This window comes from Sciurus vulgaris, assembly GCF_902686455.1.
Source record: "Sciurus vulgaris genome assembly, chromosome: 4".
Taxonomy (NCBI): domain Eukaryota; kingdom Metazoa; phylum Chordata; class Mammalia; order Rodentia; family Sciuridae; genus Sciurus; species Sciurus vulgaris.
In genome coordinates, this window is record NC_136464.1 from 114,924,401 (window position 1) to 114,939,383 (window position 14,983).

The 14,983-nt window shown below is 39.5% G+C and overlaps 1 protein-coding gene and 1 long non-coding RNA gene across 14 annotated transcripts in view; one reads left to right on the top strand and one right to left on the bottom strand.

Annotated features, from left to right (window-relative positions):
• Positions 1-1,039: 1,039 nt before the first annotated feature.
• LOC306660585 lies at positions 1,040-7,964 on the bottom strand. Its single transcript, XR_013763686.1, has 3 exons — positions 7,716-7,964; positions 6,707-6,731; positions 1,040-1,262 (listed from the first exon to the last, which is right to left on the bottom strand). It is a non-coding gene; the product is annotated as an uncharacterized lncRNA (long non-coding RNA).
• A 288-nt stretch (positions 7,965-8,252) lies between these two features.
• MYCBP2 (MYC binding protein 2) overlaps positions 8,253-14,983 on the top strand; it is a 273,950-nt gene continuing 267,219 nt past the window's right edge. For all 13 annotated transcript variants that reach the window (XM_079138891.1, XM_079138897.1, XM_079138894.1 and 10 more), the window contains exon 1: positions 8,253-8,702. In XM_079138891.1, the coding sequence (XP_078995017.1) occupies positions 8,401-8,702 (302 nt within the window). In that variant the 5' untranslated portion in view covers positions 8,253-8,400. The remainder of the gene's footprint in view (positions 8,703-14,983) is intronic.

The window sequence follows — 14,983 nt, forward strand, 5'->3', positions numbered from 1 at the left end:
GGAACATATTGTAGCAACTTCACAGCTACATTTACCTTGTCAGGACTATCAAAGCTCTGTCATTCCTGATGGTCTATTAGTTTTCTATTTCTGTGTAACAGTAGCACCACAAACTTTGGGCCTTAAAATGATACATTATTATCTCACAGTTTCTGCACATCAGGAGCCTGGGTATGGCTTTAACTCTGTCTCCTGCAAAGCTGTAATCAAGATGTTGTTTGGGGTTGGGTGTGGTGGTGCTCGCGTGTAATGCCAGGAGCTTGGGTAGCTGAGGCAGGAGGATTACCAAGTTCAAAGCCAGCCTCAGCAATGTAGTGAGGCCCTGTCTCAGAAAAATAGAAATAAAAAGGGCTGAAGATGTGGTTCAGTGGTTAAGTGTCTCTAGGTTTAATCCCTGGTATCAAACAAACAAGCAAGCAAGCAAACGAACAAAGAATAAAAGACATTATCTAGGGCTACAGTCTCATCTGAAACTCACCCAGAAGTTAATAACTTCTAGACTCTTCTTGTTTTGGGTAGAATTCATTTCTTTGCAGACTGCTGGATTCAGGGACTCTGTTCCTTATCAGCTGTTGGTGAGAGGCTACCAGAAACTTGTCAAGTGGACCTCACTATAGGGTGGCTTACAACATAGCAGCTTGCTTCTCCAAAGTCAGTAAGGGAGAGAAAGTCCCAGTCAGACAGGATTTATAATAGTATATAACTCAATCATGTTATGTAACAGTATATGATTTAATCAAGTATGATCATCTACATTCTGACACCTTGCCATATTCTTTTGGTTAGGAGGGATTTTTAGATCGTTCCCATACACAAGGTGGAAGGTTTGTACAGGTTAGAAATATTTACAAATGAAGATCATGTGTGTTAGCTTAGATACTGTCCATTATAGATGGAGTATTCATTGCCACAAGACCAAATAAATAATCCAGTTCCCAAATTCCATTTTAGAATCTGTTTCTTCAGATCAACTCCCCAAACCAACTGACTCAAGTTGGATTCCCCCACAGATAGACTCAGAGATGGAGACTTACATGTAGAAAGTTTATTAAAGATTGCTTTCAATAATATTACCTGTGAAAGAGCAATGAAAACATGACCAGTGGGGACATGGGACAGGGAGAGAGAGAAAAATTGAAAAGCAGTGCAAAGGCCTTGGCTAATTCTAGTTCTAGGAGCTGGAATGGCTCTTCAAAACCATCTTGAAACAAAGAGTGCCAGGTCTGTATACCATATTCAGGAGTTATCTGATGCAGCTCATCCTGGAAAGAGGTTGTAACCTTGAGTAAAACAGCTTCCTAAGGTCAAGAGCATTTTATAATAGGGGCTAATCCATGAGCAGCCAGCAGTCAAAATTTTCAGCAGCTGGGGACTTACCTTACATTTGGAAGGGGTTATTTGGGAGGCACAACACTGTAATAATAATTAATAAACTCCAAAAGCATAATATAAAATAAAATCCAGTGAACTTTCTGATCTTTCGACTTGATGAAAGGAAGAAAATTTAGGACCCAGGGGGATGAGTGGATGTTTATGCTTTTAATTACTTTCCGTAATTTTTGTTTTAGATAGACTACTGATAGACTCTTGATAGAAAATGCATGTTGATAAGATGCGGGAGTTGTTATATTAGGCAGGAACATTTTAACCACAAGTAACAGAAGAGTTTATTAACAGACCTGAGACAATTAGGAGTTGGTTTTGCTTGCATAAAAATAAGTTGTTCCATGGCTCTGCAATGTCGCATCAATATCAGTGATGTCCTTGGCCCTTATCACAGGGCTAAAAACATCAGCCAATCTGTCTATCTTTAAGGTGGAAAGGAAGGGAGAGACAGAAAAGTAGTACCAACAGATTTTCCCTATTCTTGTTGGCCTGAATTATGTCACAAAGCCAACTTAGCAGAGACTTTCAGACAAATTCCTTTTTTCCAGTGTCTAGCATGGAATAAGACCAAAAAAAGAAGGGAATTTAAAACCTGCTTTGAAAACAGTATTGGTTGACTTGTCATATACATTCTATTTTAAATTCCCTTCTTTTTTGGATTGGAGAGACCAAGGAAGAAACGCTGCTTCTATAGCAACATATTTCCTGATTACCCCTGGACTATGGAGGAAAAGTTGTTAAGCATGAGGTGAAACCACAAAGATGCTGTCCAAAGCAGTGAGGGGCAAGGGGAGGTAAGGGGGAGAAAGAGAGAGAAAAAGAGGTAGGGGGAGGGAATGGAAGAGAAGGATCTGGGAGAAAGGAATGAAGAGAGAGATTCTTTCCTCTACCCACTTTCCAGTCACCCATTTCATTCCACAGGCTTACCTAACTTGAACCTAGCTGGCAAGAGAGACCTGGAAAATATAATTTGCAGAGGTCATTCTCATGCTGTACACAGCAGAGCAGGGAAACGGAAAGGAATGGAGGAACAAACACCCAATTACTGACACATCGTCCTACCAGCACATAGAGGTGGTCTTTACCAGTGTCTATAGGGAAGTCACAGTTTTTTCTCTGAAGAAGTGAACGAATTACTAATTAGTTAATTAATGAGTTAAATAGTAATCAATTCAACATTTGACATCACATAAATAATAATTATTTTGTCTAAACTAAGAAAACACTGTCACTACAAATTAATATAGGAAGAATATGAAATATTTTTCATGAATTATATATTCTAAAAACTTTTTTCAGTAGCTTCTGGCCTAGTTTGAAGACAAACCTAACATGGTATCTAAAAAGAAGCAAATTTTTTTTTTTCAATCTTAAAAATATTTTATTTACTTTTTTTTCTTTTATGGGAAGGGTAACCAGGGATTGAATGCAGGGGCACTTAACCATTAATCCACATCCCCAGCCTTTTTTATATTTTATTTAGGGTCTTGCTGAGTTGCTTAGGGCCTTGCTAAATTGCTGAGGCTGGCTTTGAACTCCCAATTCTGCCTCAGCCTCCCAAGCCACTGGGATTACAGGTAAAGAAGCAACGTATTTTTAAGAGATTACATACAGAGAACTAGTAAGGTGACTCCTTTTTACTTTCAAAATGTAAAAGTAAAAATACTTGTCAAAATAGTCAAACTAAGCAGAGGAAAGATTTTGATGTTAATTATAGATTAAGTAACAGAATATTTGAGCTATGAATCATTTGTAATTTATATGAGCCTATAAGTGTACTATAGCCATTAGCAATGTGAGAAAAAAACTATAATCTGTTTTAATTATTACATGTCAAAATGTAATCATCAGTTAAAATTCTAAAAGTTCACTGAATTGATGAAAGGAAGCAATGTGTTTTGTGAATTAATGTTACCCAAGATATTTCAGGGAAACAAGTGTTGTCTTTGAATTCTCTTCTTGTCATGTCAAGACACAGTAAAGCTGTATTTGTTGACAGGACTGTATTAAAATAAACACACTTAATCCCTCCAAAAAAGAACCCCAATTTTCAAATTCAAGTCTACATAACTCAAAACTGTTTTGTTACTTCCTGTAGCACAGGAGTGGGACACATCTAAAATAAAGGAACATTAATATATTCAAACAATATTATTGATAATAATTATTGCTGCCAGAGTATACCAAGCACTTCATACATATTACTTAAATATTAGATAATCTAATGAAGTACATACTATTATCCTCTTTACTGATGAGAACATGTAATTTGAGAAAGGTTAAGTGTCTTTATAGAGAAACCAAAAACAAAACTCATACCTACTATAATCAGTTTAGATCCATTTAGATATATCCTGATAAATGAATTTGCCAACAACCTTAATAAATACATTTCAAGGAAACTCTGATATGATAAAACTGCTGTTTTATATATAAATTCCAATGATCCTTTAGTGTTTGAAGATATACAATTTAAACTATCTAATCTTCATAATAAAAACCAACCTATTACTTATAAACTATACTGAAGCTTTCAAAGTTGAAATTCTGTGGTTCTTTAACTTCTTTCTTTGGGAGAGTTACACTTCCTATGACTTTCTCAGTTGTGGGAGCATGCTCTGCTCTAAATGCATCATAAATGAGATTTTCAAAAAGTGTTATTTTATGTCCACATGTATATATGGAATTCACACACTTACAGGCATGAATCTCTAACAATATTTTAAAATGAAAATTCAGGGATGAAAATGTTCATATGTAACTCAGGCCCCTGAGAAACCTAAATTTTTTATTTGTAGGAAAAATTTGGACATGTAATTTTGTTTTTTTAAAACTAACATGAATAAAAAGGGAAAAGTATTAATTTTCATGTCTACAGGCCAAGGTAGTTGAGGGATGCAATGTGTAATGTTATTTAAAAGAATTTCAATCTGGGTCTAGTGGAGGCTGAAGCAGGAGAATTGCTTGAGCCAGGGAGTTCAGGGCCAGCCTGGGTGAAATAGCAAGACTCTGTCTCTTAAGAAACAAATAATTAATTACAAATAGGAGAATTTCAACTATCATGGTCAATTTTCATGTTCACTGTGGAGTAGTCAACATATTATGTGAAAAATACTTGATTTTAAAATTTCAGTATCATTATATTCCTTAACCTTTAAAAAAGTAAAGGTCACTTAAGAGTGACATTTCTTTACTCTTCAATCCTCAGTTCTAATCCTCAGCTACCACACTTGTTTTAAAATGCTCTTAACTCCCTATTTTGTTTTTAAATATTCCAGTATTTGTACAAATCAGGGAAACAAACTCAGACTTTTGAACACGTTTTCAGCAGTCTTTGTATGCCTGACAATATACATGCTTCCTGTCTTTGTAAGAGTGTAGCATTAGTATATTAACCATTTAAATGAAATTAATATTAAAACTGATGTGTACATACACTTTATGGCCCCTGCCATGTTATTTATTACACCAGCTCTGGCTTTAATTTTTTTTTTTTTTTTTTTTTTTTTAAGATACAGAGAAAAAAAATTAAATAAATAAATTGTGATAAAAGTTCAAAAAATTGTGGTCCATATTGGCAATGTGAAATGGAAAAGAACGATAAAAATCTATGATCCTAAGAGTGAAGGATAATGCCACGCACGGTCTTATTACATGATCACCAGCAAGAATCTTCTGAGAAATGAGCCTATTAACCACAAAGACCGAAAAATAGCTACGCCCGTAACAAAATGGGTAAAGGCACGATTTGCCTTGGTTCCTTGCTATTCCTTGAGGGCGACTGCGTCATGCACTCCTGTCTGGCCGGTTCTGACACCCAAGGCTGCAAGCGCGGCCCCCCACGCCCGCGCTCCAGCAGCCTAGCTCCTAACGCGAACGCACTGGCGCCCAGCCCCGCCCGGATAAAGCTAAGATGGCAGCGCGGAAAGCGCACGAGCCGCGCTCAGTGGGGCTGGAAAAATAAAAGCAAAGCCCTCTGTATTCTTTCATTTTGCACAGTTCTTTGAGTAACAAGATCCCCTCGCCCCAACGCGCACACACATATACACACTTGGGTTGCTTAAGGCAATTTAGTAGTAGTGCTGGCTGAAGTAGCGGGAGGGGACGCTGGCTTTATATATTGCCAGAAACCCACATCGCCCATCTGCGGCGAGGCTCAGCTGACCCTCTCGGCTTGCCGTGGGGTCTACCCTCAGCTTCATGTCCCCTTGACGTGAATGGAATTAAGGGTCACTCCAAACACCATTTTCTGTCTGGCACGCGCCCCACTCTCTACCACCCCAGGGGAGCCTTCCAAGGTGGAAAGTACCACAGCAGTAGCTGTGGCAGTTGCAGGAACCAAGGAGCACACAGCGCGGAGGAAGAAAGAGTAGGGCGGATGGGTGGAGGAAGAAAAAAAAAAAAAAAAAAACCCGCTGCACTGGCTATCAATTTAGAGTAGAGCTACCACTGCCGCTGCCGTGGAAGGAAACGCTGCCAACCGCAACAGAAACGCCAACCTCGGCTACTTAAGTGAGCATGTGTGGACTTTGCGCACGCCTAGTGGTGCTGCTCAATGACATCGGATTTCTTAGGACATTATCCAGTAACCGGGTTTTGCATGAACCCAGGACGCTCGGGAAGGGGCTTGTTTGGGACTCGAAATGAAAAGGTGGCAGAAATCCGGAGACCAGTGCAGCCACAACAGGGTCAGTTTCCACTAAAAACTCTACAGGGGTCACAGCTCTTTATTCATTGCTCTAAACGGGCAATGAATGCCCACGTCACCATCTAAGCCTGTCCTGGAAATGCTTCTCTGTGCAGGCAATATTCATTCGTTCACTCAACCCATATTTATTTCTGTGCTGGGAGCAGGGAATAAAACGGTGAATGGACAGACCTCATTCCTACCTTTATGGAAAAGTCTAGTGTGTTTTGTTTAATGTATATTACAGTTTTTGCAAAGTCACGTGTCAAGGTGGACATCCTAGAAGCATTAAATCCTTCCTCATGTAATAGTTATTATTTTGACCATTATTCAAAGTAGGAAACTTGTTCAAAGATACACAAATAGTAAGTAACAGACTTCAGGTTCAAATCCAAGGTTGTCTGATTTCAGAGTCTTAGCTATCCTGCTGACTTTTGCAATAGTAATGCACCTTTTCAGTGCCTACTTGTCTGGACTTGAACTCCACCTTTAGAGTTTCCAGTCAGTGTCTTGGTTCTCCTCCGAGGTGGTGGTGGTGGAGTGTGGGAACTTCCTGGTCTACAGTAGGGTTTGTAATTATGCTGAAGCATCGGGACAGAAATTTAGCTTAACAAATATGTATTGCATACTTACTATGTGTGAAGTTCCAGACAAGGGGCTAAGGAAGACAAAAATAAACATAAGATCTGAGGGTACTTATAGCTGAGGAAACAAAAAGTGCAAAATTAGGTACTAAAATACTGATTCTTCATGTCTGCCTTTTATTCTTGTATTTCATTATCCCATTTCTAACCATCTTTTAAAAAATTTTAAATAACATACATCTATCATTTAAAACTCCAGATAAAATTCACTTTTTTAGCACCCTTCCTCCTCCAAAGTTAGAATTAATTTACTTTTCCTCTTCTTGTTTGTACTTTCAAAAACCAAGCAAGACTTATTTTTTCTTAAAGAGAAAGCCATTTAAAGAAGAGGCACAGATATAAGAACCAGTAAGCAGATGAAAGATACTGTGTGATAGCACTTAGAACTCATTTTGTCAGAACTGTAAATTAATTAGGCAAACTCCTGAAATTGAGAGTCTAAAAAGAAGAAGAAGAAAAAAAAGAAAACATTGGGCATTGGCACGTTTTTAGAGTATTTACTTAGATGAGGTTAGTAGGATGACTTGGAACAGAGGACTCGGCAAATGATACATTTTTATACGTAACAAGGATAAGATAATTGATAGCTCTGACATTTACAGATGTTATAGTCTTAGTTACAATTATAGTTTCAAGTTGTATTCAAGAATCATCTTTAATAATATAAGTACAGGCTGAAAAAGATGGTGACCACTGTCAAGAGATAAAAGTGCACCCTCAGGGTGAATGAGGAATGAACAAAAGAATATTTAGGAAAAATATTTGCATTAAGGCTTATTTAGCTCTGATATAAATGTTGAGAACACAAGAATTTGGGAATGACTCTGTATTGAGAATACCAGTCTTTTAATTATACTCTCACAGAAAAAAATATATATATATATACTGGTTACTACCTCTCCGTAAGTGATTCTGTTTAAAAGAGACTTAAATCCTAATGACAAAAAGTCCAAAATAAAAAGGCCAAAGGGAATTCTAATTCGGACGGTCGTCTCTACCTTGAATTCTGAATTAATCAGCACCATTCACAAGGAATCTTCCTGTTGGCAGCACCGACTCAAGGAAAAGGAAGCAGGAGAGCGAAGTCCTCAGGCGATGAGCACGTTCCCTCTTTCAGGTTCTAGTTCTTCCACCTGGAGGGGACTGTACCTGAAGGCAAGCTCCCACGTCTGACAGCCTTCCCAGCACCATCCCCTCACCGTCCTCATGCTGCTAGTAAAACACGGAGAAGTGGATTTTTCTGTAGATTCCGCACCACCCGACCGCCCCACACCCCAAGCCCTGAGGCGGAGGGAGCGGTGGCCAAGGCGGGCGGGGTGGGAGGGAACGGGCTCCAGTTACTGAGCATGCGCTAGGCCTGGTGCATGCTCAGTGCGGCCGGCAGCTTCCCATTGCGGGTACCCCGGCGGTGGCAGCGGTGGCGGCGGCGGCAGCGGCGGCACCGCCTCCTCCTCACACTCCGGGGTGGCGGGGTTAGATGAGCGGCCCCAGTAGCGGCGAGGGCGGCGCGGGGGGGAGGAGGAGAAGGAGGAGGAGGAGGAGGAGGTCGCTGTCTTTGTAGTCTCCCTGCTGCGGGAGCCAGAGGCCGCCGCCAGAACCGTCGTCGTTGGAAAGGGCTGTGAGCGCGCGCGCGTGTCTGCCCGCCCGGCCCGCGGGGACGAGGCGGCGGCGGCGGCGGCGAGGATGATGATGTGCGCAGCGACTGCCTCCCCCGCCGCCGCCTCCTCGGGGCCCGGCGGGGACGGATTCTTCCCAGCCGCCACAATCTCTTCCTCCCCGGCGCCGGGGGCGCTGTTCATGTCGGTTCCCGAGGGTTCCGTAGCTGCCGCGGGGCTGGGGCTGGGGCTGCCCGCTGCAGACTCCCGGGGTCACTACCAGCTGCTGCTGTCAGGACGGGCCCTGGCCGACCGCTACCGGAGGATTTACACAGCGGCGCTCAGTGACAGGGACCTGGGGGGCAGCAGCGCTGGACACCCGGCCTCCAGGTGCGTTGTGCCTTTCCTTGTGCCACATGTCTCGTGTGCACCCGTGTGTGTGCATCTATGTGTATATCCATGTATGTGTGTACTGAGCTTTCAGTAAGCGCTTGATGCTGGTGGTAGAGCACTTACCGAGATAGGAGGGTGCGGTGGCTGTAGTGTTAGATCCGTGTGTGTGTGTGTGTGTGTGTGTGTGTGTCTATGTCTGTCTGTCTTATGTGGGGATTTATGGAAAGGTGGGAGCTTAGCCTGTGATGCTAGGAAAGGTGATGGTGCTGGTCAGTTATGACACGTGTGTGTATTGTTGAGGAAGGAGGAGGCACAGGTAGAGGATAAGAGGGTAACACGAATAGAAATTGCAGGAGTGGTGAGGGAAGTGGCGTTTCCAGTGTCTGCGGCAATGTTATTTGCACGCCCCCCCCCCCCCCCATGACATTCTTTTCTCTCTTTGCTACCCTCTATAGAAGAAATCTGCCTTTTACTAAGGGGAGCATTGGTGTAGGTTAAGGTTAGTGTTATTATTTATATGATGAGTTTTAGATTATCAGGCTAGATGTTCCGTTTTAAGATATTTATGAGTAAGGGTTGCAGATGAAGATTTATGTAGATATATAAATGAGAAAGTGTCTAATGGAGATTTTCAGACCTGTGTTTAGATAACTGGGCCTTTTGGCCTTCTAGAAATGTGTTTTCAGCTGCTCTTGTGTCTTCATGTCCCATCGGCCATTTCCCTTCATTTTCTGTTTTATTTCTTCCGTTACTTATAGAGTGGAGGGGGTTTTGTGGGAAAAAGGAAAAACTGAAGAACTTAAAAATATGACAGCTGGTGTAGTGTACAACTGCCACTAGTTAGAAATTTTGATTAGCTCCTAGATCTCTTTCATTTAGATTGCCTGTGCCTTCAGCTTCCTTGATGTAGATGCTCATTCACTTTCATTTTCCTTTTCTTAAAATGTGGGTGCCTGTTTTGCTAAGGGTTCTCCCTTTGTTTTTTTTTTCCCCATGCCCTTACATGCCACATACCCTGAAGGATGGTGACTGACTTGTTTCACCAGCTTTGACAGTGCTAATTGGGAGTTGCCTTCATCTTTTCCCACAGCTTCTCATAGTGCATTCGGAAAGCATAGTAGGGTTTTGTCAAATGAGTTAAAAAGTTTACTATATTTACTGAATGTGCAGTTTATTAGGCAAGATGTCTTTTTTCTCCCATTATGGAAGGGGTTAGGCTGTAAGTCGGGTATTCGTAGTTTATCAGTATGTATGGTGTTTCTCCTTTGAGACAGTTGTGAAGATGGAGCTTTGTTCACACCCTTTCTGGGCAAACCAATTTTCTCATGAGTACGATTATTTTTGGGATTGAGCACATGAGTAATTTTCTCATATGGATATAAAGGTGTGTAATTGCCCTTTGCTATCTAAACTGAAAGCCAGAATGCTGCAAGTCTGTTTTTTGCTAATGTTTTTGAAAATAACAAAACCACAGTAGAGAGTTTGCTCTGATAATTAGGTATAGTTTTCAGCTTCAAGTGTCTAAATTATGACACTCTAAATTATTACATCTGTATGTACCCCTCTCAACGATTTAAAATTATTTTGTGTTTTTCCAGACTTATGCAATAATTTGTGACTGGTATATTCCTGTTTTGGCTTTCAACTCCTCTACTTGTACAGTATTGTGATTTGTGTGGATCTAGAACTGATTAACAGTATTAGACAAATTAATATTGGTGAATCATGTACATAAAATTTGTGAATGATCTATAGTCTTTAGTCTATTTTTGTACAAATTGTCAAAGTAATGAGAAATTTGGTTCAAGTATTTCAAGAAATACTCAGTGAAGCTAGCCTTATGATATTATCTACTGATGCTCGTTTCCAACATTACTATTTATGATAGTTTGCTTTATTTTCTTCTGAGTTTTAGCATGCAACTACTCTTTATTGAAGATTTGATTAAGGATTCAGTCACATTTCTTATTAAAGGTGATGGGAAAAGAAGACTGGGATTTGGGCTAATGAATGTTATAATTATTTGTTTAAAACATTAGTTGAGTTAGAGGATGATAGATACAGAATGGAATGAGAATAGATGGAGCTCTAGTGATCAACAAGTTTGAAGGTATGAGAGAAAGGAGATAAGGAAACTGAAAAAAAGAGATCCGAAAATTAAAAAGAAGATAAAGAGATCTCTGGCCCTCAGAAAGTAGATAGAAAGTTTTTTCAGAAATGTTAAGTGCTGAAGAAAGTTAAGCATATGTCCTAGGTCACTGAGAAGTTTTAGGAAGTGGTTATAGTAGAGGGATGGGGCGGGAGTGAATGGGAGTAACCTGGGGGAAATCAGGGCTGTATGAAGAATAATCAAGTATGGGAGGCAGGTAGGGTATTAAAATATGGAAGAGTAAGTGGAGAGGGAGAGATTAAAGAATTGTGAGGGGGGATAATTGATAGAAGCATGTCAATGGAATATCTTAGGAGCAAGTTCAAGATGATGGGGAAAGTTAGTCTTTGGTGAAAGTTAGGGGCTGGTCTTTATTTAGACAGGGAGGATTTATTTGTAAATATTCAGACTGGGACTTTGTTGAGGGTGGGAAACATGTCCATTTGTTTTGGTGATCTGAATGACTAGCACATTTTTGTGGCATTCATTCTGTAAATATGAAGTGCCTACTGTGTATCTGGCACTGTTGTAGATGCTGAGGATATAGCAGTGAGCTCAATAAATAAGATCTCTACTGTCTTAGAACTTGCACTCTAGTAGGATAAATAGATAACTGATAATTTCAGTTAGTGATAAGTAACTATGGAGGAAATGCAACCAATTTCATGTGATAGAGCATTTGTATTTGGGTTGTTATAAGTGACATGGTTATGAAAGTTCTCTGAGTCGTTTAAGTTGAAATGCAGTCATGAGGAGGCAGATCTAGAGAAAGAGTGTTTTAGGAAATTATAAAGGTCCTGAGATGGGAACAAGCATGTTGTATGCAAGGAACAAAAACATGGGAAGTGAATTTCCAACCACAGTTGAATGAATTAATCACTATACATTATACTTTGGTAGTGTTAGGGTTGAGAAACTGAGTGAATCAAGCCTAATGGATTATCTGTGACCTTGATGGCTTAGGAACATGGACTCTGATGCTAGACTGATTTTAAATCCTGGCTCTGTCATTTGCTAGTAGTGAAACTTTGAGTACATTGCGTAACTTCCATGTAAAATTCAAATACTAGTTTTGATCTGTTCGTTCAGAGTGAGGACTTTGAGGACTTGAAGAGAAGACAAGGATCTTGTCTTTTACTGTTGCTTTTGGTCTCAGTGACTGTTGAATGTGGGAATAACTCATTCAGTGAGTATATGTGTTTTTAAATGAATGAGACTTATCAAAATTGGAACATTCTTTTGGGGAAAGGGTTGGACAGGAAAGGATTGTTTGATCAATTCTGACTGTGATATAATATAACCCTGCATTTGGGAAGCATCATAGCCCAATGACTGGATGGAGACTGACTGCCTTAGTTCAACTGCCAGTTTTACTTTTTTTAATGTATTGAATTGGGCAAGTTAAGAGATTTTGTGTTTCTTTACATGTAACATCATAGGATTTTCAAAGGATATTGTGCCCATACATAAGTGCCTATAAAATGTTAGCTGTCCTCATCATTCTTAAAATCACATTTTAAAATTTCAGTCATCCTGTTAATATAAACTTTTACACTCAAAGGAGACATGGAGATAACTTCTAATCAATTGTTTCAAGGTTAAAGTATGACTGGAAGTCAAAGAAAAATAGAAATTGAAGGTTTTTGGTAACAGTGACTGTTTGGTGAAAAGGGCAGCGATGCCAGGAAGGAACTGATAGACTGTGAGATAAAGAGGAATCAGGATATCTGAGGCTTGCTGTGGTAGAACAATGTTAGTAGAAACAATAAAGGAGATTTTGACCAAAATGGGGAATTGCTTTTTTTGTCTACGCTATTTAAACCAACATAGTTCCTTCAGCTCTTTTCTTTCTTGTTAGAAATGGATTTGAGCCCATCCTACAGGCACATGGGATTCTAGTTGTAAGAGGTTAAATAGTTAATCTAACAAATATTCAGGGATTATTACTTAGCCCTAATGTTTGTCTTGTGAAGACTTATATACTGCTGTTCTAGATTTGAGAGTATTTTCTATCTAGGAATGAAAGACACGGAGGCAGATACTTTTGAAAGTGTTAAATGAAGTAGCTAAGACAGCATAATCTGTTATGACAAAGGGGTGGCACTCTGGGCCTGCTCAAATATAAGAGTAGAGATGAGAAAGCAGTTTATGGGTAGGTAATGGTGAGATTTTTCTTAGCTCTAGAATGTAGGAATCAAGAGGGAAAAGAGTGGGAATTCATTCTGAAAATGGAGGCTTTGGCCAAAAGCGCAGGGCATCTTGAAGAGCAAGTAAGAATTAAATTTTATTCTGGAAGTATTAATCAACCCTGATGGTTTTGAGCTAGGAAAATCTATGGCTGTAGGAGTGTATTTATTTTATTTTTTATTTGTTCTTTTTGGTTATACATGATAGTAGAATGTATTTTGACATATCATACATACATGGAATATAACTTTCCATTCTTGTGGTTAGACATGATGTGGAGTGTAGGAGTTTGTTAAGAAATGATGTGGAATGTATTTGTGAATAGGTAGTAATTTTCTTCTCATAGTTGTTACATCTGTGGAATCCTGTGTAATGTATGAACATGTTAAGTCAAAGACAGCTCTGTTGGTATGTGGTAGGTAGAAATGTGAAATGAATTAGTTTCTCAACTCAAGAGAATAATCTTGTTTGGGGTCTTAAAATAAATGTTAATTTAAAAATACTTTCACATTTTACAGTATTTGTTTAAAAATCAACATATTGCACCAGGTGTGGTGGCATATGCCTATAATCCCAGCAACTTGGGAGGCTGAGACAGGAGAAGCCAGCCTCAGCAATTTAGCAAGGCCCTAAGCAACTTAGTGAGACCTTGCCTCAAAATAAAAAATAAAAAGTACTGGGGATATGACTCAGTGGTTAAAAGCTGTTGAGTTTAATCTCTGGCACTACATAAATAAAGTAAATAAGTAAAATCAACAGAATGATCTCATGTTTTTCTCAAAAACAAATTAAACATGCAGTATCTTGGGGGAGGGGTTAGTTAGGTTAATTGAGGTTTAATTCATGTACCATAAAGTATATTCTTTTTAAATATTAATTTGAAGAATCTTGGAACCATCACCATAGTCAAGTATAGAACATTTCCATCACTTCAGAATGTTTGTTTAGGCCCTCCTACTCCTACCCCCTGGCTATCATGATTACTCTATCACTAATATTTACCTTTTCTGTAATGTCATATACATTTAGCTTCTTAAGGACAGGGCCTCAGATACTTTTCATCTCTTAAGTCTTCATTAGATTTTGTGTAGACATTTTTAGTAAGGATATTTTGTATATAATGCTGAATACTGCACTTTGCTTCCCATCAGAGGTTGTCAGTTTGTCTCACTGTTAAATGGTGCTGAGTCTGATTACTTGGGTAACATGGTATCCACTAGATCTTACCTCTGTAGATGTATGCGTTTTCCATTTGTAATGAGCACATAATCATGGATTAATGACTTTGGCACACTGAATATCTTTCACCTAATGGTTTTAGCATCCTTTGATAATCCTTGCCTGAGTCAGTAATTTCATTATGGATTTCAAAATGATGAATTTCCGTATAATTCTATTATTCCTTCTATGTTTGTTAGCTAGAGCTCTTCTGTAAAGAAGAATTTACTCTTATCAACTGTAGTTTGTCCTAAGAAAGCAGAGCAAATGCTTAACTCACTTCCCTCTTTGTCTGGTGTCTCAGTCCAGTGGTGGTGTGGTAAGTGCTGTTAGGCCCCAGATCTCTCTCCATACTCAGTTTAGCACATTTTTCTCTAGCTTTATGGGAATATTGGTAGCTAAAAGTAATCATAAATGAGTTCCTACCCAGGCATTGCCCTGAGCTAAAAGAGCTGCCTCTCCCAAAGGCCTGCCTTCTCTTCAGGGGCAACCAGTGTCTTTTCTGTGTAGGTGTATAAATGCCTGGCCCTTTTGCCCTAAGGGAAGGTAACTTTGAAAGCCCTATCCATCACCTTTGTTCCCCAGGGGACTGGCCAAGATCTTCCTGTGACTACATTATACTTCAGCTTATTTGACTGCTTAGTCCTACTCCATGTATTGCCTCACAGCTGTTGCTACAGCGAGCACTCCACAATATATTTCTGGTGTGCACATCTTTTCAGTC